The sequence below is a fragment of the Notolabrus celidotus genome, chromosome 5 (assembly GCF_009762535.1).
Source record: "Notolabrus celidotus isolate fNotCel1 chromosome 5, fNotCel1.pri, whole genome shotgun sequence".
Taxonomy (NCBI): Eukaryota; Metazoa; Chordata; class Actinopteri; order Labriformes; family Labridae; genus Notolabrus; species Notolabrus celidotus.
Window position 1 is genome coordinate 3,317,904 of NC_048276.1, and position 27,018 is coordinate 3,344,921.

General features: G+C 44.1%; 1 protein-coding gene across 1 annotated transcript; it reads left to right on the forward strand.

The window, feature by feature from the left end:
• The first annotated feature begins 5,532 nt into the window (after positions 1-5,532).
• kctd16b (potassium channel tetramerization domain containing 16b) lies at positions 5,533-27,018 on the forward strand. The gene is made up of 2 exons (XM_034683568.1): positions 5,533-6,370; positions 26,951-27,018. Exons 1-2 carry the CDS (start codon positions 5,533-5,535, stop codon positions 27,016-27,018), a joined length of 906 nt encoding a protein of 301 aa, XP_034539459.1.

Consider the following 27,018-nt stretch of genomic DNA (forward strand, 5'->3'; position numbering starts at 1 on the left):
GTTCAGAATTGTACATCGCACGCATATCACACCTGTTGTCAAGAACAAAATGGACGCTAATAATTCCCCGCTTTGCTGGAAATGCAATTCTGAGACTGGTAATTATGTTCATTGCCTCTGGTCATGTGTGAAGTTACAAAGGTATTGGTCTAGTATTGTGAATGAACTGACTGCTATCTTTGGTGTCTCAATACGGATGGACCCTATGTGCCTGATACTTGGTCTCCCGGATGATCAGATCACTGACGGCAAACACAGGAGACTTTTCAATATACTGACTTTTGCTGCTAGAAAGAACATTCTACTCTTCTGGATCAAGAATGTTGCTCCAACAAAAAAATCATGGCACAACATTGTTATGGACTGCATTCCTAGTGAATACATCACATGCATGCTCCACTCCAAAATAGATGCTTTCTATAAGGTCTGGGACCCTTACTTGCAGCATATTGGGCCCACGCTGTCATCCTCTTTGCTTCGTGGATTTCCCAGATCAGCCTAGCCTGTCTTTGTGACTTTGTTTTAAGTGCTCACTACTTAACAAACACCTTCTAGCCTTGCTATGTGTGTATGCTTTGTATTGATTGTCATCTGGAAGCTGCCCTGTCTTGCTGCAGGAGAATGAAAGGGGCTGGATGGAGAATGTGCCCACTGTCATTTATTTTTATTTTCATAATTATTTTCTATTTACTGTACCCACATTTCTCTTTTCTGTCGTGTCTGAGCAGTTCTGTGTGTTTTGCGTTTTGAGAAAATGCAATAAAAATGTTTGTCAAAAAAAAAAAAGAAAGTGCACATATCTAACCGATGACTACAATGCATGACGTCTCAGACCTCATTATAAGCTGGAACTCCTTCCCTGCACTCCTCTTAAATCTGTTATGCAAACCACGCACACAAAACCCTTCCAGCTTGCCTTCAGACCATCTTACCACACAGTGACTCACTGCACTTGATGGCTCCTTATTGGCAGCGATGATGAGCTCAAAACAAATATTTAAAATGCCATCAGCAGTGTGTTTTTCTTGTCATCTGAATCCCCAAAACTCAACCTTAAAAACACCTGATTTCAAACGAGTCTCTCCTGCATGTTTCCTTCCTCTAATATTGAACAAAAACTTCTCCTTTATTGAAGCTCCTGCAAAATTATAACTTGCTGACCAAGTTGAAGGGAAAGCAATAATAAACGTCCAAGTTTGAGGGATAGCTGATGCATTCGGAAAACCTCATTTTGGTAAACACTCCCTGAGTCAACTGAATTTTATTCATTAAATGTCTGCCTGCTGTACTTGCAGATTTCCCATCTTAGGTCTGGCATCCTTCAGTGTGGCTGTAATGAGAGATGGAAGAGGAAGTGGTGTGCGGCTTATTTCAACCATCTGTGACTGGCCGGAAAATTCACATTAATAGTTTTCTCAGCACAAAACAGGAGGGGAAATAATTTTACTGCTGGTTGATCTGTGTCAGAGAAGCTTGCACGCTCCTGATTTCACTTTGAGGGTAAGAAGTGAGAAATTAAACATTTCCCTGTTATTGTGTCTGTCTCAGAGAAAAGGAGGAATTAGAAATGCTGCTGCAGTGCTCGTGGAGTAAATATTTCATCGTATACTTTGTATTGACTTATCTAAAATCCAAATTAGTTTTCAAAGGCAGAAAACGGAAAAGAAATCAAGAAGCTTAAACAGAGGGATCGCAGCCTGTTTGATGAAAATACAGCCTTTGTAGTCATCTTTGTTTTGATGAATGAAGAAGAATAAATCTAAAAACTTAATGTCTGGAATTCACCATCAATAAAGTATAAAATGTAACTTACATTTATGTTTCTAAACTTTGAATAATACAAAACAAGAGTAACGTCACACGCTAAAGCGATGGTTCTGCTGTGTTTAGAAAGCTTCTAAAAGCTGAACTGTGTCAGCTAAAAAAGGTAACAAGTGGCCAATCATGTGTTATTTTACATAGCAGCACAGCAGGGAGCGCTGTCATGGCTACATGTATTTATGATGAAGCTACCAGTGTGGCCTACTTCAGAGTGGCTGCATGAGGTCTCGGCCAGTAACGCCCCTTCTCTCACTCTCTTTCTCTCCTCCAGTTTGTTTTGGTCTCTCTTTTCCATTTGTCTCCTGCAGACTCAGTTTTTGCCTGACTGGATAATTAGATCCACTTTGAATAGTCAGTGAAAGTTTGAGTTCAAGGTTTAAGAAGACTCTCTTTGTACGATTCTGGAAATACTGTCGGTATTGGATTTAATTGGCAACTCATTTTTATTTATATAGCACCTTTCATACGTTCAAGCATGCAGCCCAAAGTACTTCACAGAAGAACAGAGACAGGAAATAGCAGCAATGGGTAAAATGATAAAAGGCTAAAATAAGAAAGAGGAAAGTGATATGAAATATTTAAAAATAAAATAATTACAATAAAATCAGTAAAATACAATCAGATAAATATCTGGAAATTAAAATAACTTAAAATAAGATGGAATAAAATGAAATACAATCAAATCAATAGAATCAGATAAATACCAGAAAAATAAATAAAAATAAAATAACATAAAATGAGATAAAATACCAGAAAAAGAACCAATATCATTACAATTTAAAATCAGATTAAAATCAGAAAATTAAATAATATCAATAACTTTCAATCAGAGAGAGGTCTTAAAATAAAATCATCACAATAAATTAAAATAAAATTGGATAATGTAATAAAATACAATTTAATATATCAAATAAAATCAGATAAAAATAATATATATTATGAAATCCATAAAATAAATACAATTAAATCAATAAGGTAAAATCAGAAAAATATCATTAAATGAAATAAGATCATAAAAATAAAATTAATAAAATGTATCAGATAAATACCAGTAAATAAAAATAGAAAATAAAAATAAAATATGATAGAATAAGGTATAAAGTAAAAAATTAAAATGATGCTAAAACAATGGTAACAATGCAGTCCATGGCTAAAACTAAAGACCTCAGTAATTGAGCTGGAAGGTAAACTGATGCTTCATATTATTAATTCTGTGCATTACTTTGAGGATTTGTTTGTCACTTAGTCAGAATAAACTATGCCACCTTGTAAATCTTATATTGAACTGCAACTTAGGAATAATTGCACCTTTGGATCTGCCATAAATAATGACTTAAATGGTTTTCCTCATTTTGTTTATTTCTTTAAGACATCATCTAATATCTACTTAATGTGACGTTTACCTTTTTCAAACACTGTTAGCTTTAGTTTCCTGGGAGGCTAACATTTGGATGATTAGGAATTATTAATTCAGGCTCAAAACAGGTTGAACTGTTTGAGTCAAATATTGCCAAAGTGTCTCTGAGAAGGTAAAACACATCCCTACTGCTTTGTGTAACTATATGATGCAAGTATCTTCCTCCATGGCTCAGTTTCTGTTATTCTAATTTTAAATTCTACAGAGGAAAACGCAGCAGCAGCCTCACATCCTTAGAGGTAAAATTACACACTGAATGAATGCTGAAAAATGCAGTTGTGCTCGAGGCGCTGTGGGCTAAAACTGGACGGATTAAAGCTAAAGGAAAATAAAAGCAGCACAAAGGCAGAGGGCCGTAATGGGACTGCTTGTTTAGCATGACACATTATTATAAGTTACAGCAGACTTTATGTTATTCATGTTTCATGTTGTAGCCTTTTTTTTTTCCTCTGCTCTGGTTTCTGCTTGAATGCAGACGTAATCAGCGACACATATTTACATGAGTGCATGCAAACAGCCTGTGTGTAAAGCACATGAGGTACACAGAGCAGCTGTGTGAGGAGCTGTCCGTGGTGCTGAAGAGAGAGAGAGGTGTGGAAGTGTCGTTGTTTCAGCAGAGGGAGGCGCTGTTGCTCATTTCCACAACACTCAGGATAAGAAATAATGTGTAATGTTTCAACTCCTTTGCAGTTACAGTCATTTCTCTACATCATGAAGTTGTTTCTTTCTCCTGTCCACATTTCAATTTATCTCAGGGAACAAAAGAAACACAAGAATAACACACACACTGAAACTAAAATGCAAAATGATGTCTGATTGTTCCAAACAGAATCTGTTTTTGTATTCAAACCCAACACTATGCAAATGGATTCAAGCTGGGGGTCAAATTGCAGCATTGTGAGCATTTAGTCCATTATAATAATGGCACAGGGAGGCACGCTGAAGACCACAACTGAGCACTCTAATGGCTCAGACAGCCCAAAACATGAGCATGCAGTAATTCAACCTCTGACAGTACCAAGTTCCCTCATCATACAGCCCTTATTAACACATTACATTATAAAGTTGCATATGTTAATCTATTGTAAGCACTGATTTATGTTGATGGTATGTTAATTGTAGTTAAATGGTTATTTAGAGGCTTTCACTGGAGTCGCCCTAGTAGCCTATAGCCTGCATGTGTGTGTGTGTGTGTGAGTGTGTGTGTGTGGGAGAGAAGGGGGAGCAGCCGCGAAGACACCACCCAGCTCTGTAGGGGAGGGGAGGCAGTGAGAGAGAGAGAGAGAGAGAGAGAGAGAGAGAGAGAGAGAGAGAGAGAGAGAGAGAGAGAGAGAGAGAGAGAGAGAGAGCGGGAAGGGAGGGCGAGGAGAGGAGAGGAGAGGAGGGGTGGGTGAGATGCTCGTTTCAGCACCGCGGACAGCTCCCAGCAGCAGCGGGTCGGTCCTCTCAGCTGCTCGGGGAAACAAGAGAAACATCCAAACTGAGATTTTCTTTTCTTTTTTTGCACATCTGAAAGGCAGAAGATGATGCTCGCTTCTTCCTGAGTGGGTTCAGTTGTCTTGAATCCGGCGTACAGGCGACATATTTGGAGTGACGGGCTGAAGACAAAACCATTACAGGAGTCCTGAGGTTTGTGTGCGCAATCCCTGCGAAGTTTCTCGCCACTGAGAGGTATCCTTCCTCTTCCTACTGGTCTCTACAGGGGAGGAAAAACTGCCCATGCTCGGGGAGAAGTTAAGGAGGATCACCACCCTTCATTCTGGACTATAACCTCACAGAAGTTGCTCCTCTTTCCTCTCTTCGTTCTCTCGGATCTGCTGCGTAATTCTTTGGTTTTACGCAGAACGGTTTGTGTTATTGGATCCCTCCAGAAGCGGAAAGCTGATTAAATCAAGTTTCCTCACTAGGATGCTCTAGGCTTCTTTCAGCCTCCACCAGCCCCCACCGTGATGAATCCCCCCCTCAGCCTGTGATGCAAGGCTTTGACGCGCCCGGATACATTCCTCCTCTCTCGCAACACTGATTCCTTCATCCATCTTTGTCTTTTTTAATATCCAACCCCCACAGAGGGACATCTCAGACTGCACCCCCCCCCTCTCTAATAGTGACAGCTACCAACCCTGGGAGGTGGTGATGAGCATGGATCGATAGGAAATCACTGCTCTGAGATTAAATTGGAGGCCTGTCTTCATTGAATAAGCAGGAAATCCGTGCAGCAACTTTTGGCACACATATCTGGTTTCCTTTTCTTGTGTGTGGTTTTAAGGAGAGGTTGTGAAACCTGAGTGCTGTTCATGACGGAGACGATGGCACTGAGTGGGAACTGTAGGACTAACCCCAAAGAGCAGGCATCAGTTCAGAACAGCTTCCCAGATGTGGTTGAGCTCAACGTGGGGGGTCAGGTTTATTACACCCGTCACTCAACTCTGGTGAACAGCCCGAGCTCTTTACTCGGGAAGTTGTTCTCCTCCAAGAAGGACGCCTCCAACGACCTGGCAAGGGACCCCAAAGGTCGGTACTTTATCGACAGGGACGGGTTTCTATTCCGGTATGTGTTGGACTACCTCCGGGACAAGCAGGTCGTCCTCCCGGATCACTTCCCTGAAAGAGGGAGGCTCAGGAAGGAGGCGGAGTACTTCCAGCTGCCTGACTTAGTCAAGCTCCTGACCCCGGAGGAGTTTAAAGCCAGTCCGGATGAGTACTTCCACAGCGACTATGAGGACGGCTCCCAGGGCAGCGACCACCGGCAGTGCCCCCCTTCCTCTCTGGTCCCTGCAGACAGGAAGAGTGGCTTCATCACAGTGGGGTACAGGGGGTCGTGCACCATGGCCCGGGAGAGTCAGAGCGATGCCAAGTTCAGGAGGGTACCTCGGATACTGATATGCGGGCGCGTGGCCCTCGCCAAAGAGGTTTTCGGGGAGACCCTGAATGAGAGCCGGGACCCGGACAGGACCCCGGATCGGTACACGTCCAGGTTTTACCTCAAGTTCAAGCACCTGGAGAGAGCTTTTGACATGCTGTCGGAGTGTCGCTTCCAAATGGTGGCCTGCAACTCATCAGTCACAGCCTCAGTGGTGAACCAGCTCACAGAGGACAAAGTCTGGTCCAGCTACACAGAATACGTCTTCTACCGTGAGTCACACCTCTCTGTCTTACTTCCTCTTTCTCACAGGTCAAGAACACACACATACACACACAGCTGCAGTCACCACTAGGAGGCGCACTTGGTTTACAGTCCTCTCTGTGTGCTTGTTGGGGATGTTGGGCCTTTCTGAAGCAAAGGGCAGATCTTCTTTTTGAGTGATGTGGTTGCACTGACTTTATAATTCTTGCTGCAACCTGTTTCTATGACCTGCAGTAGGTCCTGACATTTCTTCAGTGTTTTCTTTTTCTTTGAAAGAGTGAAAAGGGTAATAGGAAAGCCCTGAGCGAGGCTGTCTGCCCGTGACCTGCTGCAGCCGGCCTTAAAAGTAAATATGGAACATGAGATGAATCAAAGCGGAGATGCACTTCAGTTTTACAAGCTGCTTTGAACAACCCCTGCACTCTGTGGCGTGTAGGATGATGAGCTGGAGACCTCTTCGTCTTTATATCATGGAACCAATGCCGTGGAAAATGCACAGACAGAAGTAGCTACAGTTATTCAAAGCTTGATCCGAAAAGGCAACTGGACTTGGTAGAAGTTCTTGAAGAAGTTCCTCTGAAAAGGCTTCTTCAGTTCTGACTAGACAGAGGAAGAGCTAGAAAATATCAACGTTATCTTAGTTTTTTGACCCTACATAAGACCCAGTGTGACTTCCTCAACACACCCATTTCTATTCTAGTCATTGTGTTAACTTCCACTGGATCTGCTCCGTTGCGTTCCAGCTGCGTCTCTGATCCAGCAGGTCAGAGCCCTCCGGATCAGATACACAAGACTTCTATGTTTCCCGGATGCCGGTGCACGACGCATCAATGTCAACAGAGCAGATGGAGCGGGACAGGAAGTCAGGTTTCACCAAAACAAAATGAAAACATCCGGTTAATTTTCAGAATAAAACACTCTGTGTTATCACCAGATCGTATTTCACTTAACTACAACAACAAACCAAAGTCATGATGAGCGGAGCCAGGCCTGGAGTCAACAGGTCAGAGGTTTTCAGAGGACCAGAAAGACAACATGGATGAGGAGAGGAGGAGGAGGAGAATCCTTGATTCAGTGATTACTGCAGGAAAACCTCGGTCACATGACTCCAGCTGTCCTGCGGTCCTGCTCCGTGCTGGGTTCTGAAAACACAACGAGTGGTGGAAGTCCTGTGTCAGAGGCTTATATTTTCTAGCTCTTCCCCAGTCTGGTCAGAACTGAAGAAGCCTTTCAGAGGAATGTCTTCAAGAACTTCTACCAAGTCCAGTTGCCTTTTCAGCTTTGAATTACCATGAGCTGGATGACTTAGAATCTTCTCAGGCAGCTAAAAATTAGCACATTTAGGATAATCCCATAAACTGACTATTACAGCTGCCTCTTATAATTATAATTGCCTCTTAAATAATAACTTATTTGTTTTTATTTGTACTACAATATGCACCAGAACAGCGACTTTATATGTACTTGTTAATCATGCAGCAACTGACACGTGGAACACTGCTAAGTACAGCTAGTTATGTTAGTACAGAGGCTAGCTAGCTGGCTGGTGAACACATTATGCTGTTAAAAATCCCAGCAGCCCACTTGTGACTTAACTCATCAACATTTATATTTATCACAGTACACATGAGTCCATTAGAGACATAAATACATGATATGTGTATTCGTGTTGTGCTCTGCAACTCACTTCTGGTATGTCTGAAAAGTGGCCAAGTGTTACAGCTGCCAGTACAGTGAATGTGCAACCACTGAGAGAGTGTGCACTGGAGCCAATAGATTCAATAAACACATGGATGTCTCACTGATAGTGGAAAAACATGTGTGATACACTTTTTGCACACGTGATTCAAACTTACATATCATGTTCGTGTTCTGAGTTGTGTCTTTCTCACTCCTGTTAAATGTGGTTAAACCCAAGGTGCTGCTCCCCTTCCTTTGGAGCTCTGAAACCGTCCCATGAAAACACAAACTGACAGGCAACTTCATGTTTTAATCTCCACCAGTGTGTTAAGACCTCTTACACTATGTTGCAGCATTCACTACACTCTTGCAGGGCTAGTTTATATTTCGCAAGATTGAACCAGATTTTAATAAATTCACTTCCATCTGGGCCGCTGCGATCGTCAGAGCAATGATTTGTCAATGCTTGCCATTTCTCATCTTGGTGCAATTTTCTACTCCACCTCCCCTCCGCTTTCATCCATCCCCGTCCTTTCAACTCCTTGCGTTTGCTTCTGGCTTTCCCCCCTTTCCCTTTCCTTCCGTTTCTCCCATCGTGGCTGCTCGCTGGCTGGCAGGAGTCTTACAGGAGCGGTAATGAAGAAGAGATCATCACTGCTTTTACTGTACAGCTCTTTTATGAGGCAACAAAATATTCCATATTCTCTCATGTGATGTATAATTCATCACAAGCTCCGACAGTGGAGTTGCTATAAGAGTCGGGGTGTAAGTGTCGCTGTGAGTGTGCTTTAGTTCTCAGTACCCCTATAAAACTTGTGCATGCTACAAGATAAAGTGCTGGCTTTATAACTTCTGAATTAATAGCAGAGGCCGTTTTTAAATGCGATGGATGCTTCTATTAAACAAACGAGAGGAAAGAAAAGACAACACTTCAGAAAACTCACATCAATCCAGGTTTTTGAAGAAGTGCCAGACAGAGGATTTTTTTTGATTAGGAATAAAATAATGCCTGAAATCGGTGGATTGCTCTCTTTCGGTGGGGAGTGAGACTTTGCTCCAAGTGGGGGAGTTTAAGTATCTCGGGGTCTTGTTCGCGAGTGAGGGTAAAATGGAGCGTGAGATCCACAGGCGGATTGGTGCGGCGTCAGCAGTGATGCGGACGTTGTATCGGACCATTGTGGCGAAGAGGGAGCTGAGCCGGAAGGTAAAGCTTTCGATTTACCAGTCGGTCTACGTTCCAACCCTCACCTATGGTCATGAGCTGTGGGTCATGACCGAAAGGATAAGATCGCGGATACAAGCGGCTGAAATGAGTTTCCTGCGAAGGGTGTCTGGGCTCGGCCTTAGAGATAGGGTCAGGAGCTTGGACATCCGGAGGGAGCTCGGAGTAGAGCCGCCGCTCCTCCGCGTCGAAAGGAGTCAGCTGAGGGGGTTCGGGCATCTGATAAGGATGCCTCCCGGACGCCTCCCTTTAGAGGTGTTCCGGGCACGTCCAACTGGGAGAAGGCCCCGGGGTAGACCCAGAACGCGGTGGAGGGATTATATCTCCCGCCTGGTCTGGGAACGCCCCGGGATTCCCCAGGAGGAGCTGGAAAGTGTCGCCGGGGAGAGGGATGTCTGGGTCAATTTGCTTGGACTGCTACCCCCGCGACCCGACCCCGGATAAGCGGAAGAAAATGGATGGATGGATGGATGGATAAAATAAAGAACAAACTCTCCTTTGATTTTCTTTCTTTAAATCTCTGCATCCCCACAAAAAGCTGTGAATGCATTTATCTGTTGCAGCAAACACTCCATACCTCTGTGAGTGCTTGGAAATACTACAGGACCCTCTTTTGGCCGTAAATATGGTTGCCATAGCATCTACAGCGAAAACATTTGAACGCATATGTGGAAATCTGTTGGTGCTTTTTTCTGTTGAATGAAGTCTCGTTACATAAGCGAGATACAGAACAAGGGTGCAGAATGTGCTGACTGTTGCTGCAAATAAAAAAGGAAAAAGCTGCCAACAGAACTGAACTCAATGTGTCAAAGGCAGCCGTCATGATGTTCACTGATAACAGACACTAAAAGCTCTTTCCTTTATATGCATGCTGGTTTTGAAAACGTGTGTTATGTGCATTTTAAAGGATTCACTTCACAGAAACTGAGTTAAATATAGGGGAAGTTTCAGTCACATTTGAGTACTGATACTGTGTCAAACCTTAAAGGTGACATATCATGCAAAATTGACTTTTTAATGGTTCTTTACATGAAATATGTGTCCCTGTCTACAAACCCCCCGAGAATGAAAAGAATCCATTCTGCCCCTGTTCTGATTTCTCCACCTTTCTGTAAATGTGTGTGAAACCAGCCGTTTCAGACTTCCGTGTTTTTGTTACGTAACAACAATATCCGCTCTGTCACGGAGTCAGAGCTCGGAGCTTGTTCAGCCCATAGACTGTATAAAATAATACTGAATCCCTCCTCCGTTTTTCATTCCCTGCACACATGTGTGCTAACAAGGAGCTTAGGAAGGAGGCATGCTAGTTGTAGGCTGTCTTAATAAACACAAAGGTCGGTTTTACTCCCCACGTCTGCAGATTTGAAGATCTAGTGGATGATTTTTATTTATCATGGCAAAGTGCTAGCGCTAGTTAGCATAGCCACATAGCTACATGTTCATAGCTGTAGCTGTAGCTGTGTACCTAGACACACGTCAACATACTGACAAATAAAACAACAAGAAACACAGAATCTGTGACAAATCCTTCATGAAAGGTCCCGCTGCCTTTCTGGCAGAGATCAGTTTTACTCCCCACGTCTGCAGATTTGAAGATCTAGTGGATGATTTTTATTTATCATGGATAAGTGCTAGCGCTAGTTAGCATAGCCACATAGCTACATGTTCGTAGCTGTGTACCAAGACACACGTCTACATACTGATAAATAAAACAACAAGAAACACTAAATCTGTGACCAATCGTTCAGAAAGGTCCTGCTACAGGCGCCTATCCATCAGGATCAGATTCAGAGGGTTGAAGTAACGCGATCTCTGAGCAGCCGTATATATTCAACCAACATGTAAACATTAGATCAACGTGCTGGAGAGCCGAGGCACATCCACTTCCGGAGGGGGCGTGGTCAGAGGGAAAATAGAGTGTTCTGAGGACTGCTGAAGAAAAGGACTTTTCAGGCAGACCAAAATCTGATTTCAAAGTGTTTTTTTGAGCATAAACTTAAAAGACATGTTTTGGGGACCTCTTAGACCAATATATATTGATGAAAAAAGCGTGATATGTCACCTTTAAAACACACGCTGCAGGAATTGAAGCCAATGCAGAAGTGTTAAAAACTGCAGTTCCTTGAGTGTCCACTTGAGGCTGGCTCCGGAAATACCGGAGACCACATACACACCAATTCAAAGAAGCCGATCTTTGCAGCAGAAATAAACATGTTTACAGCCTGGTTCAAAAGACGAGTGTAGCCTGGATAGCTCATTTCTTGATCAGCTCACACTGTAGGGGGGTGAAATTTTTTCTAATGCGGTAATTTCAAAGATATTAAGATTATGAGTCTTCCAATGAGAGGCACAGCTGACTTGATTGACAGGCGGGAACGATGTAGCTGACGGCGAGGAGGCTCAAACTCCGCCTCTTTACGTCACACTGGCTCGACAGCAGCAATATGGCTGCAGCCGACGATTGGCCTCAAAACAGCTCTTCAGAAACAGATGGGTGACGTCACGAATACTACGTCCATATTTATACAGTCTATGCTTATAACACACGCTGCCAGAATTGAAGCCAATGCAGAAGTGTTAAAAACTGCAGTTCTTTGAGTGTCCACTAGAGGGCGGCTCTAGAAATACCTGAAACCACATACACACCCATTTAAAAAATGCTGCTCTTTACAGCAGAAATGAACATATTTACAGCCTGGTTCAAAAATTATTTTAGTCTCAATTGCTAATTTCTCTATAGGCACACACTGTATGGGGGGTGAATTTTTTTATAGTGTAATTTCGAAGATATTGAGATTACGAGTCTTCCACAGCTGACTTGATTGACAGGCGGGAACACTGAAGCTGTAAGTGAAGATGCTAAAAGCCTGCCTCTTTACCTGACACTAGCTCTACAGAAGTTAGGTCGAGTTCAGCATTTCCAATATGGTACCCACCGACGATTGGCTTTAAAACAACGCTTCAGGATCAAAAGGGTGACATTTTTCTATTCCCAGTCCCCCACAGCCATGAAGTGTTCCCTGTCTGAAGGGAATGTGGAGTGGGGGTTGGTCTCAGTAAAAGGACACCGCAATGTAGTGTTTACAAGATATCCAAGATGGCAGACACTTTGCTTTGTATCGATGCTACGTGTAATGGGATGCATTCACAGCATCAACCAAAGGTGGGAAAGAAGACAATTTGAGAGCTGATGAGAGCCGGAGGAAAGCTTCATCACATGCATGATGATCGCTCTTTTAACTCAATGATTCAGTGATAAGAAAGTCATCACGTTACTATCCGTCTCATCACTATCACATGGTCTCAGCAGATGTGTGTCTAACATGAGTCTGGTCCTGCTGGAGGTTTCTGCCTGTTAAAGGAAGTTTGTCCTTGCCACTGTAACTTGCTAAATGCTGCAAAGTGCTCTGCTCATGGTGGATTAAGATGAGATCAGACTGAGTCCTGTCTGTAAGATGGGACTGGATCTGATCCGGTCTTGATGTTAGGTCTTTGTTAATAATAGAACATAGAGTATGGTCTAGACCTGCTCTGTTTGGATTTGGTTCTACATAAATAAAGATTGATTGATCACCTAATGCTTTGAGATTTGGCAGGGATAACATCCGGGTACAGTCAAATAATGTCTATTAATGCTTTCAGCAGCAGCCATGTTTTTTTTAAGTCCTTGTCAATCCCCATTTCAAGAAATATGTGAGTAGAAATGAGACATTGTTGCTGTGGTTTGCAGTCATAATGAAGCATTTGGCACTGTTTTGCATTCACAAGAAATATTTGTCAGTTCTAGAGGAAGGAACTCAAACCCAGTTCTTCTTTGCTCCTGGCTTTGCTCTCTGATTTCAGCGCCCAGTCCCCCAGATGTTTGGCACGCACACACAGTTTGGGGCCGACATGCAACATCCTCAAACGGCTCATTTTCAGTGTGTAATGTGGCTCAAAGATGGCTCAGGTTGTAATTGAAGACAATCAAGCACGATATCTAAAACACCCACGCCTCCAAATGCATCTTGTTTCCAGATCTCCTTGTCATGACTGGGATGGAGGCCAGGGCTGCTGGTTAGACGCCACTGAGCTGTGCATTCAGCCGCACCTCAGGGAAAAAAGTCTGAATAGTTATTTTTACTTTATACTTTTTTATAAGTCCATGTCAATCCACATTTCAAGAAATATGTGAGTAGAAATCAGACATTGTTGCTGTGGTTTGCAGTCATAAGGAAGCATTTGGCACTGTTTTGCATTCACAAGAAATATTTGTCAGTTCTAGAGGAAGGACCTCAAACCCAATCCTTCTTTGCTCCTGGCTTTGCTCTCTGATTTCAGCGCCCAGTCCCCCAGATGTTTGGCATGCACGCACAGTTTGGGGCCAACATGCAACATCCTCAAACGGCTCATTTTCAGTGTGTAATGTGGCTCAAAGATGGCTCAGGTTGTAATTGAAGACAATCAAGCACGATATCTAAAATACCCACGCCTCCAAATGCATCTTGTTTCCAGATCTCCTTGTCATGACTGGGATGGAGGCCAGGGCTGCTGGTTAGATGTCACTGAGCTGTGCATTCAGCCGCACCTCAGGGAAAAAAGTCTGAATAGTTATTTTTACTTTATACCTTTTTATAAGTCCATGTCAATCCCCATTTCAAGGAATATATAAGTAGAAATCAGACATTGTTGCTGTGGTTTGCAGTCAAAATGAAGCATTTGGCACTGTTTTGCATTCACAAGAAATATTTGTCAGTTCTAGAGAAAGCACCTCAAACCCAGTCCTTCTTCTTTGCTCCTGGCTTTGCTCTCTGATTTCAGCGCCCAGTCCCCCAGATGTTTGGCAAGCACACACAGTTTGGGGCTGACATGCAACATCCTTAAACGGCTCATTTTCAGTGTGCAATGTGGCTCAAAGATGGCTCAGGTTGTAATTGAAGACAATCAAGTACGATATCTGAAATACCCACGCCTCCAAATGCATCTTGTTTCCAGATCTTCTTGTCATGACTGGGATGGAGGCCAGGGCTGCTGGTTAGATGCCACTGAGCTGTGCATTCAGCCGCACCTCAGGGAAAAAAGTCTGAATAGTTATTTTTACTTTATACCTTTTTATAAGTCCATGTCAATCCACATTTCAAGGAATATATAAGTAGAAATCAGAAATTGTTGCTGTGGTTTGCAGTCATAATGAAGGATTTGGCACTCTTTTTTATATTCACAAGAAATATTTGTCAGTTCTAGAGGAAGGACCTCAAACCCAGTTCTTCTTCTTTGCTCCTGGCTTTGCTCTCTGATTTCAGCGCCCAGTCCCCCAGATGTTTGGCACGCACACACAGTTTGAGGGCCAACATGCAACATCCTTAAACGGCTCATTTTCAGTGTGCAATGTGGCTCAAAGATGGCTCAGGTTGTAATTGAAGACAATCAAGCACGATATCTAAAATACCCACGCCTCCAAATGCATCTTGTTTCCAGATCTCCTTGTCATGACTGGGATGGAGGCCAGGGCTGCTGGTTAGATGCCACTGAGCTGTGCATTCAGCTGCACCTCAGGGAAAACCCGTGTCAGCTCGATAAATCACATACATCTAAAGATCCCGTAGTCGCAGTGCTAACAGGGGGAAAAAAAACCAAGTCACGAGATCAGCTTTCTGGGCTGGATCCAGGCTAAACTAGCTCTGCATTAACGCCCTGCATGAAGCTGCATCACGGCTCTTGGCTCTCATAACTCCCAGAAGTGCGCCGCTAACAAGCCAAATCAAGTGGAGGTGGTGGGGGCTGGTGACACACACACACACGCACACACACACACACACACCTTGCTTATGCAATACCTGGCTGTGTGTCTGTGGGTTACCTCTGCTTGCTTACAGACAAACAGCAACCGCTCCCTGGCTTTGTTGACGAATGTTCAGCTTGTTAGAGGGCGCACGCTCACAGGCGAGGGCACAGATGTGTAAAGCGACGTATCTCGACATGCAAAGTCACACAAAGGGCCGACATGCTGCCACGCTAACACTCACAAAGAGAGGGGGGAGTGTGTGCACGTAGAGGTACAGAGGCAGGAGAGCATGCACACACATAATCAAGCAGGGAGGGAGTTCAGCTCTGCAGTTGCCAAGTGGATTTAAACGCAGTCGTCGAGACTCTGTTGTATATCTGTCTGTCATATTTTTGGCACCCTTATCTCCCCCCCCCCCCCCCCCCCTTTCCACCCTCTTCCTTGCCTCCCTTGTCTTCTCCCCTCTCTGTTCTCCTTTCATGTCGTCTCATTTTGTTGGAGTCAATCACACCCAGCTTTTCTCTCATCTCTGTTCCCGCCCTCCGTCTCTCCCGCTTCATTTTGCACCAGCGCCACAGGGGCAAAGAGCAGCGCCGCGGCACCAGTTGCCTTTTCATGCCTCATTGCACCGTCACGCCTCCTGTCTCGATTCTTATTCATATCTCAGTCTCTGCCTGTCCGACTCCATGATTGTTTATTTACCTTCATTTTCAGCTGTCTCACTCTACATCTAAAGCATTTTGTCTTCCTCTTTTATGCATACCAGTGAGTCTGGCTTTCTCTCTTGCTTTAGGTATGTCTAAAAACCCTCCTTAGTATGTGGCATGAGGATGGTTTTAGAGGTCTTATCCCAAGGTCTTTGCCTCCTACAGCTTGACAACACTGCTGTGCAAAGAGAGAGGTCCACAAAGGAATATTTCCCACCTTAGTTTGCAAGATTTAACCTCCCTGAGCATCACACACAGATGAATTGGAACATTAGCTCCAAGCCAGGACTCACTCCAACATCAGTGGCTAACCTTGCGGATGATCTTGCGAGCAAATCCTGCATGAGACCCATATTTTAGGAAAGGCTTTCTGGCGTCTTATTATGGTCCCCGTCAGCTGTCACTGATATCATTTGAGATGTTTATGGACACGGGTGTAAGAGTGTCTGACTTCTGAACCTCAGAATTGCATTCCTGCCTTTTGCAGTTGATGTGGTTTTGTTGGCTTTACCGAACGGTGACCTCCAGAGCAGCTACTTGTCGTTTTGTAAAGCTGGAGGGATTAGAGTCAGCACATCTAAATCTGAGGTCGTGGTCCCCCCCCTGCTGAAAAAAGTGGATTGCATTCTCCAGGTGGGGATTGAATTCCTGACTCCGGTGAAAGAGCTCGAGGACCTGCGCTCTCATTCACACGTGTTGTAAAAAACGGACAAAGAGATCCATCGGCTGATTGGTGTGGTGTCAGCAGAAGTGCAGACATTATTGTGGGTGTTGTAGTAAAGGAGCTGAGGTGAAAGGCGAGGCTTTCAATTACTGGCTCAGTTTTATTTGTTACCCATGAGCTTGGGGTACTGCCCGGAAGAAAGAGATTGTCCCGGCAGATTAGGATGCCTCCTGGGTAAGTTCTTTTAGAGGTTTTCTTTGAGTGTCCCACAGGTAGCAGAGAGTCCTGGTTAGACCCAGAACATGCTGGAGGGATTATACAACGCATGTAGCAAGGGAACGCCTCAGGTACCCCCAGAGGACCTGGAAAACAGAGGGAAGGACATCTGGACTCTCTTGCTAAACCTGCTGCTCACCACCATTAATGGCCTAAAAAAGAGGAACACACAGGATGGATGAATAATAGAACCATGCACTTTAACTTAGGATGAGGTGTTAGGTTCATCTGTCCTTTAGATACACTGAATTGCAACTAATTGACTCATTTAAAGGTAAGAAAACACTCAAAAAAATGTCAAAACTGAGCAAAATTCATTTCAATCAATCTTTAATTCCAAACAGAGCAGGTCTAGACCGTACTCTATGTTCTATTATTAACAAAGACCCAACATCAAGACCGGATCAGATCCAGTCCCATCTTACAGACAGGACTCAGTCTGATCTCATCTTAATCCACCATGAGCAGAGCACTTTGCAGCATTTAGCAAGTTACAGTGGCAAGGACAAACTTCCTTTAACAGGCAGAAACCTCCAGCAGGACCAGACTCATGTTAGACACACATCTGCTGAGACCGTGTTGGAGAGAGGGATAGAGGGAGATGAAGAGAGAGAGAGAGAGAGAGAGAGATGATAGTGGGGAGACGGATAGTAGTAGTTGTAGCAGCTGGAGTCTGGCACGTCCACAGCAGCAGAGATCCAGAGGAACCTATGAGACAAGGGAGCTCAGGGACTCCAGAAAGTAATAATATGATAATATAAGCATAATCCAGAAAGGCTGGATCGTTTAAGGTGGGCTGAGGCAAAGTGGAAGATTGCCCTGTGGTCTGATGGATCAGAATTTGAGATTTTATGGGGGAATCATGATTGGAGCATCCTCTGTTCTAAAGAGTAGAAGCCCCACCTGGGTTGTTACCAGTGCACAGGTCAAAAGCCTAAACCGGCCTGCCTGCAGTTTCTTCTTGTCACCTACAGAAAATGAAAATATGCTAAAAGTATGACAATAACTGTTGAGCAACTATAAAATCCCCTATCAGGCAAGAATAGGGCGACAGTTCACTTTCAAAACTCCAGAAATTGGACTCCTAGATTCTCAAATGTTGACAAAGTGTTGTTAAAAGGAGAGGTGATGCACCACAATGGCAGGTCTAGACCGTACTCCATGTTCTATTGTTAGCAAAGACCCCACATCAAGACAGGATAAGACCCAGCCGTCTACGGCAGAGATCTAGAGGAACCTACGAGACAAGGGAGCTCAGGGACTCCAGAAAGTAATAAAATAATAATATAAGTATGATCCAGAAACGATGGATCGTTTAAGGGGGACTGAGGCAAGGTGGAAGATTGTCCTGTGGTCTGATGGATCAGAATTGGACAATTTATGGGGGAATTATGATTGGAGCATCCTCTGTTCTATAGAGCAGAGGCTCCACCTGGGTTGTTACCAGTGCACAGTTCAAAAGCCTAAACCCGCCTGCCTGCAGTTTCTTCTTGTCACCTACAGAAAATGAAAATATGCTATAATGTGACGCAGTGGGGCGCTGGTGGCCTAGCGGTCTAACCCCCCCATATACAGAGGCTACACTCCTCGTCGCAGGGGTCGCCGGTTCGATTTCCGACCGGTCGACCATTTCCTGCATCTCTTCCCCCACTCTCTACTCCCCACATTTCTTGTCTCTCCTCAGCTGTCCCATGGAATAAAGGCAAAAAGCCCCAAAAATATAACTTAAAAAAAATATATATATATGACAGACTGTTGAGCAGCTAAACTCCTCTATCAGGTAAGAATAGGATGACAGTTTACTTTCAAAACTCCAGAAATTGGACTCCTAGATTCTCAAACGTTGACAGTGTTGTTAAAAGAAGAGGTGATGCAACACAGCGGCAGGTCTAGTCCGTACTCTGTGTTCTATAGATAACAAAGACCCCGAATCAAGACAGGATCAGATCCAGCCTTCTATGCAAGAGATCTAGAGGAACCTACGAGACAAGGGAGCTCAGGGACGGCACGGTCAGAAGACGGTCACTAGGGATGGGCGGATCGATACCACGGGATCGATACTTCGATATTCACAAGCTACTCATTTGGTATCGATTCCTTTTAAAAAATATCGATATTATACAACTTGGGTGGCTGCATCAACTCCAAACGTTTTCATTAATTTGTGCCAAAAAAATCCTCGATATATTTAGCTGGCCCGTGCCCGTGTCACATGACTGTGGTGACTGAGGCCAGTGGCCCGTGTCACATGACCTAGGTGACTTGAGAACCTTGTGCGCAGCGGCGGGCGCACAGCCACACTTGTGCACACTTCTGCAACATGCATGCATCAACAACGAGAGCTTCAGAATGGAGAGAAAACGTAGCGCGGTGTGGTGTTATTTTTCACCCATGGACACGAGCACAGCAAGGTGCACCATTTGTGACAAGAAAGTGTCACACAGCTGCAATACCAGTAACCTTTTAAAACATTTAAAAACGACACACCCTGACAGTTTTGAGGAGGCAGAAAAAAAGCAAGAAGAAGCCCGTTCATCAAAGTCTCCTGCGCCACCCTCTGTCCGACAGAAGACGTTGCAGGAAAGTTTTCAGGGAGGCAAAGCACATTATCCAGGTACAGGTGGCATTATTAGTAGTTATTACCTCTGCCAATGAAGTGGTGGAGGATCTATTTTTGCCCTGTCTGTCTTAAATCATACATCATAATCTTAGAGAAAAAAAATATAACTATATTAGATAGATAGATAGATAGATAGATAGATAGATAGATAGATAGATAGATAGATAGATAGATAGATAGATGGATAGATACTTTATTAATCTCAAGGAGAAATTCAATTGTACTGATTTATTTTCTTTTGTAATAAATTTGCTACTAATGGCTGGTATGTCTCATGTAATTTGTCTTTAAGTGTAATGATCTCTTTTCTAAAAATTACCATTATTTTGAAAAATCGCATACCCATTCAAGAAATTAAGGTATCGGTATTGGTATCGATATCGGTAAAATTTATTCCAAAAGTATTGGTATCGTATCGAATTGAAAAAGTCTGGTATCGCCCATCCCTAACGGTCACCCCTCTCCTATCTTGCACGGTGCTGGATAAGACGACCTGATTCTGATTCTGGGTCAGAGGGGCCCCACTGACCCCTTCATTTCCTCTGACGGTAGCTACCAAGGGTACAGCAGCACCCTCGTCTCTTTCTGTTTTGTGGAACTTCATCCTCCTCTCACAATCCTCATGTTTTCCCTGCCTGCAGCCTGAACCTCTATCTCCGACATCCCTCCTTCTGCTTGTTATCTCACGCCCTGAATTCCACATTCCTCTGATTGCACCTATTAATCTCTTTTTTTGGTTGTTTTGATGTTAAAATTCTGTAAGGCCTCTTAAATCCCACAAGGCAAATGTATTTACCAATTTAATGCTTGGCTGGATTGACTGATCATTAATCATCTCTTTGTTGACGGACGATTCCGTGATATTCACCGCAGGGCCCTGACAGACCGTCTTACCACACAACATCCTCCGCATGACAAAAAGGGAACATTTCTGAGAGGTTGTGAGGTTCCTGTGTTTTTCGCTCAGGATTCATTTCCTCAGGCTTCTTTTCCAACATACCAGAGTGAAGTGTGTGTCATCACAAACGGCCTTTTTCATACCACCGTGTGTGCAAGCATGTGACACACTGTGCCATTAGCTTGTTACACACAGATGAGCAAGTCCTTTATAGCAAATGTGTTCTGGCAGGTGGAGAAAAAAAGGGCTACAGTGATGGTAATGGTGTGTGTTTGTGTGGTAAAGCGTGACCCATGTTGCACTCCTGGAGGCCTTTTGCACACCCGTTGAGCCGCTAGCGAAACGCACCTGCACTGTACCAAACCCCTCACACACATGCGTACGCCCACTCGCAGGAAAACACAAACCCACAATCCAGGACGACATCACGTTCATCCTGTTAGCTTCTCCCAGCTCAATCTGTGACGGCATTAAGCACGGCAGTCCCATGCTGCAGGCCTGTAGGAAGTGATTAGGCGAGGAGCAGACAGGCCATGACAGCTCTGAGGAGGGTCCTGATGGGGACAGCTGCTACCCTGGCCTCGGCTCCACAGGGGGAGTCCACAGCCACACACCTCAACTGTGCATTATTCAGACTGAGACGAAAATGAAGGAGAGAGGAGGCGAGTGGAGAAAATTGTTTGATGTATAAATACAGAAAAATACTATGAATGCTTCTGTTACTGTGACTGCAGGTGAAGAGATTCACTTATCCTCTCTGTGACTCTGTGACAGCGACTGTCATTAGGGATGCACTGATCTGCTGAACATCAGTGTGGGCTGGTGTTTGCTCTGTTGACAAACATATATTGGCCCATCAGCAAATAATGTACCATGCATCAGTTTAATGGTGGAAAGTGTCAACTCACGGACCAACTCTGATTTGTTTTCATGGTCAAACATAAAATATCTTTGGTGTGGGAGACACCATCTCTAAGAAAGATCAACAACATGACATTTACATAAGATTTCCACCAGATCCATGTCCGGTCCGTCTCTGATCCGCTGTGGTCCAGGATCACCGGACAGCTGGAGTCATGTGACCGAGGTTTTCCCTGCAGTAATCACTGAATCAAGGATTCTCCTCCTCCTCCTCTCCTCATCCATATTGTCTTTCTGGTCCTCTGAAAACCTCTGACCTGTTGACTCCAGGCCTGGCTCCGCTCATCATGACTTTGGTTTGTTGTTGTAGTTAAGTGAAATACGATCTGGTGATAACACAGAGGGTTTTATTCTGAAAATTAACCGGATGTTTTCATTTTGTTTTGGTGAAACCTGACTTCCTGTCCCGCTCCATCTGCTCTGTTGAGATTGATGCGTCGTGCTCCGGCATCCGGCACAAATAGAAGTCTTGTGTATCTGATCCGGAGGACTCGGACCTGCCGGATCAGAGACGCAGCCGGATCCAGTGGAAGTTAACACATTGACTAGAATAGAAACCTCTCAGATCCGGGAATTTGGCTGTTAGAGGGGGGATTACTGGCTAAAATGGACATGCATCAAATCTCATAGTTAATTTGAAAAGCAAAATTGATATTTCTTAATGCGACACAGGTGAAAGCAACTCCAATTAGCGGCATTATGTGTCTCCAAGAAGAATCAGTAGACTGCACTTACTACCAAAGCACCTTTAACATGACTGTTGCTACTACAGACACTAGTGGCATTACAGTGTTTCCCACATATAGACAATACATAGGTGGACTGTCCAAGTATGCTTTCAGCCGCCCATGTTAGTGTCAACCAACTGTTTTTACATTCTTCTTCTTTTCTGTTTTTTATTAGTATGTAATTGCCATCCATGATCAGTGTCAGTGCCTGACACATGCTCTGCAGGTGATCAGAGAGAGAGAGGTCCTTAAGTTCATCCCTACTGGTGATGCATGATTGAAGTTCAATGGGAACTTAAGAGCAGCTGGTTCCTGCGGACGTCATTCTGCTCCGTCTCTGTCATGGATTGCTGCAAAAGGTTATGTCATTAACAAGCTTCATCCACACTCAGATGACCTGCTGTGATAACGTAATATCCAGAGAGTTGTTATTTAAGCATCTTGAATATTGTTAAAAGATCAGACGTACAGAAATGAGACACTGAAGGAGGCGGGGCAGGACAAGCCGCAGGAACAGAAAGTCAAGTTATGCCAATGACATTAATTTGTGAACACACAGAGACATGTTGGATGATACAGCATGATTAGTATATAAAATAATCTAATAATAGAATGAAAAGATGACATAACAGACTGTATGTAGAAGAGGATATCTAGTTAAGGACACCAGTTGCGACCGCCCCCTCCAGATACAGAGTAATCCTGCAGGAAACACTGATTACTGTCTCTGTGTTTATCCCTGTTTGAACTTTAAGAGCTCTTCTTAAAGGGTCAAACGATACTGACACATCAAGTCAGCAGCACATGCAGGAAACCAGATTTAAGTACAAAAAACAAGCAAATTAAATTTATGCTGTATTTAAAAAAATCTAAGAATCTGCGAATATTGTACGTACAAGTATGAGTTATTCTGCTTGTGTTGCTGTCCTTTGTAATAATGTGTCGCTACAGATCGATACAACTGACTCAAGCCTTCCTTTTTCTTCCTGTAAGACGAGGAGACGCAGCTTTTGTTCAAACTGAGACTCTCTGACCGAGTCAAAAACACAGAGCGGTGTAAAAGAATGAAAACAGGGATGAACCTTCTTCGTCCTCAAAGAAACAAACAGAAAATAAACTGCTTAGCGCTGAGAGGTTTCTCCTGTTCATATTAAGAGGACTGTGAGAGAGTGTGATGGATGCAGTGTGAGAAAAAAAAACACAGTATTTAGAGCAGCGACCGAAAGTGTAAAAGGGGAAGAGCAGAATGAAACATGATCCGTGGGTGAGAGCGATAGAAGGAGCGAGTGAGCGATTGAAAGTGGAAGTCTGAATGTAACTCAGGGTAAACCGAAAAATGAACTCAATTTTCACTTTTGAAATAGAGTTGACTCACCTTTTCAAGACCAGAGAAAACAAGTTGCAGCACGAGTTAAAGAAAGCGAGTTAGAGACTCTACAGTAAATAAATAGAGAGCCACCCTGAGCTGGAACAATATCTCTGTTGATTGATTCTGCGTCGGCGCTCACGCTCGCGAGGAGCACGTCGGATCGTATGGTAGTAAGATGAGGACAGTGAAGAAGAAAAATAATGGATTAAGGGCAAGTGGGTCACATGGAGGGAAGATAGACTTTCTTGTTTGTCTAGCCTCCCCTTGACCTTCTCCCCTGGAAGCTTATTGTAGCCACATAGCATAGATTCCCATAATCCCCGGCCTCTGGAGGATGTGGTGAACAACTGAGCTGTGGGGGAGAAACGGAGAGAGAAAGAGAGAAGAGAACGCACTCCCATGCGTCAACAACAAGTTCCCTGTAAGCCCTCGACAGTCCCCCACTCTTCTTCCCATCTATCAGCCCATTTTCTCCTCCTCTGTGACTCTTGACACCCTATTCTCTCAGCGGTGGGACGCGCAGTTGATATAATGCTGATGCTCTTCCCCTGTTGTGTTAGAATAAGTGCTCTGCGGTGCGACGAGGTGTGTAGCATTGCCATAATGACAAGAAACTGCAGCTGGAGAGACTCTTCACTCCCTCAACCCACCGGCTGGTTGCTGCAATGCATCATTGCTTTAATGGCTCCCGCTATGTGCCGGTCCAGATTGGCTGGAAACACAATGCAAAGGATGCACAGGATTCCCATTGCATCAGTAATTGCATCGCCTTATCATACCAACGGCTGTTTCCACTGTGGGAGTGCAAGTCACAGCGCTGATTAATGGCTGCTGCCATTTGTTTAAGTTTCCGAAACAGATCATCTCACGGAGAGCGAAAAACATCATCTCGTTTGAGATATTCAGAGGGAGAGAAGTTACAGTGTCTCAGTCTGAGTGTTGCTCTTAAATACTGCAGGCTATCTGAGGAAATGTTCAGTTTTTACTTATGCAAACCACACACAGATTATTGGGATTTATAGAGCAAGACCTTTCTTCACCTTAACGGCAAACATCTGGCAGTCAAGGAGAGATCCAGAGAAGGCCTCAAGACTCTTTCTAGATACTTCTGCAGACTCGTTCTTACCTTGTTGTCTGATTCGGGTTGTAAACTCAAGATAGCTGCTGATAAATATTACTTTACTCCCATGGATAGAACAAAACCTTTCCCTAACAACAAAAGGAACAGAGGTCCTCAGTGAAAATCTACTGAAACAAATGTTTATGAAAATGGTATCTCACTTTCAGCCCACATAATCTGACTGAAATGGTTAGAATACAGAAGTATTTGGCATTTTCTCACGAGACAATTCAACTGTTGACATCTTTATCTGCCAGACGACTTCACATGATGCTGTCTAACGTACCTCAACCTCATGCCATCATCTCCGATTTGAACGTTTCAGACTGTTCATGGAGGGACAGGATTCTGTACCTTCAACTTCTGGACTTCTTAAGAATCTGAAACATTATACAACTCACATTTTGGGTATGTCACATAGAGGTTAGGGTTCAGGTTCGGGTTTAGGGTTAGGGTTAGGGTTCAGGTTCGGGGTTAGGGTTTAAGGTTAGAGTTATGGTTCAGGTTCAGGTTCGGGGTTAGGGTTTGGTTTAGGGTTTGGGTTTGGGTTTAAGGTTAGGGTTGGGGTTGGGGTTAGGGTTAAGGTTTAGGCTTAGGGTTTAGGGTTAGGGTTTAGGGTTAGGGTATAGGGTTAGGGTTTGGGTTAGGGTTAGGGTTAGGGTTGGGGTTGGGGTTAGGGTTAAGGTTTAGGCTTAGGGTTAGGGTTTAAGGTTAGGGTTTAGAGTTAGGGTTAGGGTTAGGGTTTAAGGTTAGGGTTTAGGGTTGGGGTTAGGGTTTAGGGTTAGGGTTGGGGTTGGGGTTAGGGTTTAGGGTTAGGGTTTACGGTTACGGTTTAGGGTTAAGGTTGGGGTTAGGGTTCCTGGTTAGGGTTAGGGTTTAGGGGTTAGGGTTAGCGTTAAGGGTTGGGGTTTAGGATTAAGTTTAGGGTTAGGGTTGGTGTTTATGGTTAGGGTTAGGGGTTAGGGTTAGGGTTAGGGTTTAGGGTTGTGGTTTAGGGTTAGAGTTTGGGTTTAGGGTTAGGGTCAGGGGTTAGAGTTAGGGTTTAGGGTTGTGGTTTAGGGTTAGGGTCAGGGTTAGCGTTAAGGGTTGGGGTTTAGGGTTAGGTTTAGGGTTTAGGGTTAGGGTGAAGGTTTAGGGTTAGGGTGAAGGTTCAGGGTTGGGTTTAGGATTAGGGTTAGGGTAAGGGTTTAGGATTAGGGTTAGGGTTTGGGTTAGGGTTTAGGGTTAGGGTTAGGGTTAGGGTTAGGGTTTAGGGTTAGGGTTTGGGTTAGGGTTAGGGTTAGGGTTGGGGTTGGGGTTAGGGTTGGGGTTAGTGTTTAGGGTTAGGGTTAGGGTTTAGGGTTAGGGTGAAGGTTCAGGGTTGGGTTTAGGGTTAGGGTAAGGGTTTAGGATTAGGGTTAGGGTTTGGGTTAGGGTTTAGGGTTAGGGTTAGGGTTTAGGGTTAGGGTTTGGGTAAGGGTTTAGGATTAGGGTTAGGGTTTGGGTTAGGGTTAGGGTAAGGGTTTAGGATTAGGGTTAGGGTTTGGGTAAGGGTTTAGGATTGGGGTTAGGGTTTGGGTAAGGGTTTAGGGTTAGGGTTTGGGTTAGGGTTAGGGTTAGGGTTGGGGTTGGGGTTAGGGTTGGGGTTAGTGTTTAGGGTTAGGGTTAGGGTTTAGGGTTAGGGTGAAGGTTCAGGGTTGGGTTTAGGGTTAGGGTAAGGGTTTAGGATTAGGGTTAGGGTTTGGGTTAGGGTTTAGGGTTAGGGTTAGGGTTTAGGGTTAGGGTTTAGGGTTAGGCTAAGGGTTAGGGTTTAGGGTTTAGGGTTTAGGGTTAGGGTTTAGGTTTAGGTTTTAGGGTTAGTGTTGGGGTTAGGGTTAGGGTTTAGGGTTAGGCTAAGGGTTAGGGTTTAGGGTTAGGGTTGGGTTAGGGGTTAGGGTTTAGGGTTAGGGTTTAGGGTTATGGTTGGGGTTAAGGTTTCAGACAGAAAAAAACTAGTCTCTAAATTGCATGTCTGATCACATTAAGATACAGACTCTGTAACTTTGTAACCTCCCTCTGTCGATCACCTCAGTTTGTGAAATATCACTGATGTTGTTTTGACACAGGAGAGAAACAGAGAACCTGGTAACAGATTTACTTCTTGACTTTGTGTTTGAAATCTATTTTAAACCTCTTCAGCTCAGACTTTACGACCCTTCCTGCTTCTGCCATGTCATTTATTTTCTGTCGCTCCAAACCTCCAAAGGAAACGAGAGCTTCCTTCAGAGGTTTACATCAAGGTTTGATTAACCGTGATTTCAAGCTCACAGTCTGTCAAATGATCCCTCAATTGCTCCTTAAACACTTCTGCCAGTTTCACTCTTGTTTTAGTTAAATTCTGTCTTCTCTGTCTGAAGCAAGTCTTCGTTGTGATCGTGATTCAAGGCTCGTCTTTAAGCGACTTACTAGTCGTGTACGTCTGTGTACTCCAACCCTGTTCTGACCATTAGGCTCCTGACAGCAGAGACAAACAAATCAATGTGGATGGGCCATCAGAGGCACAAATCCAACATTCACACAGGGAGCGAATGTCTTTGTTGCTCCTCTGGGCATGTCTTCACTCCACTGAGCTCCGTGTCTTTTGTCTTGTTCTCTCCTCAGCTAACTCAGCTCCTCATTTACCCCGGCCTGCCACTTCGTTCATCTCCTTCAGTCTGGAGACGGCGTGA

Excerpts from the sequence above, each read along its gene's own strand:
- kctd16b (XM_034683568.1), top strand. The coding sequence starts at position 5,533 with ATGACGGAGACGATGGCACTGAGTGGGAACTGTAGGACTAACCCCAAA. Across the intron at positions 6,371-26,950 it reads CACAGAATACGTCTTCTACC|CTAACTCAGCTCCTCATTTA; the intron begins GTGAGTCACACC and ends TTCTCTCCTCAG.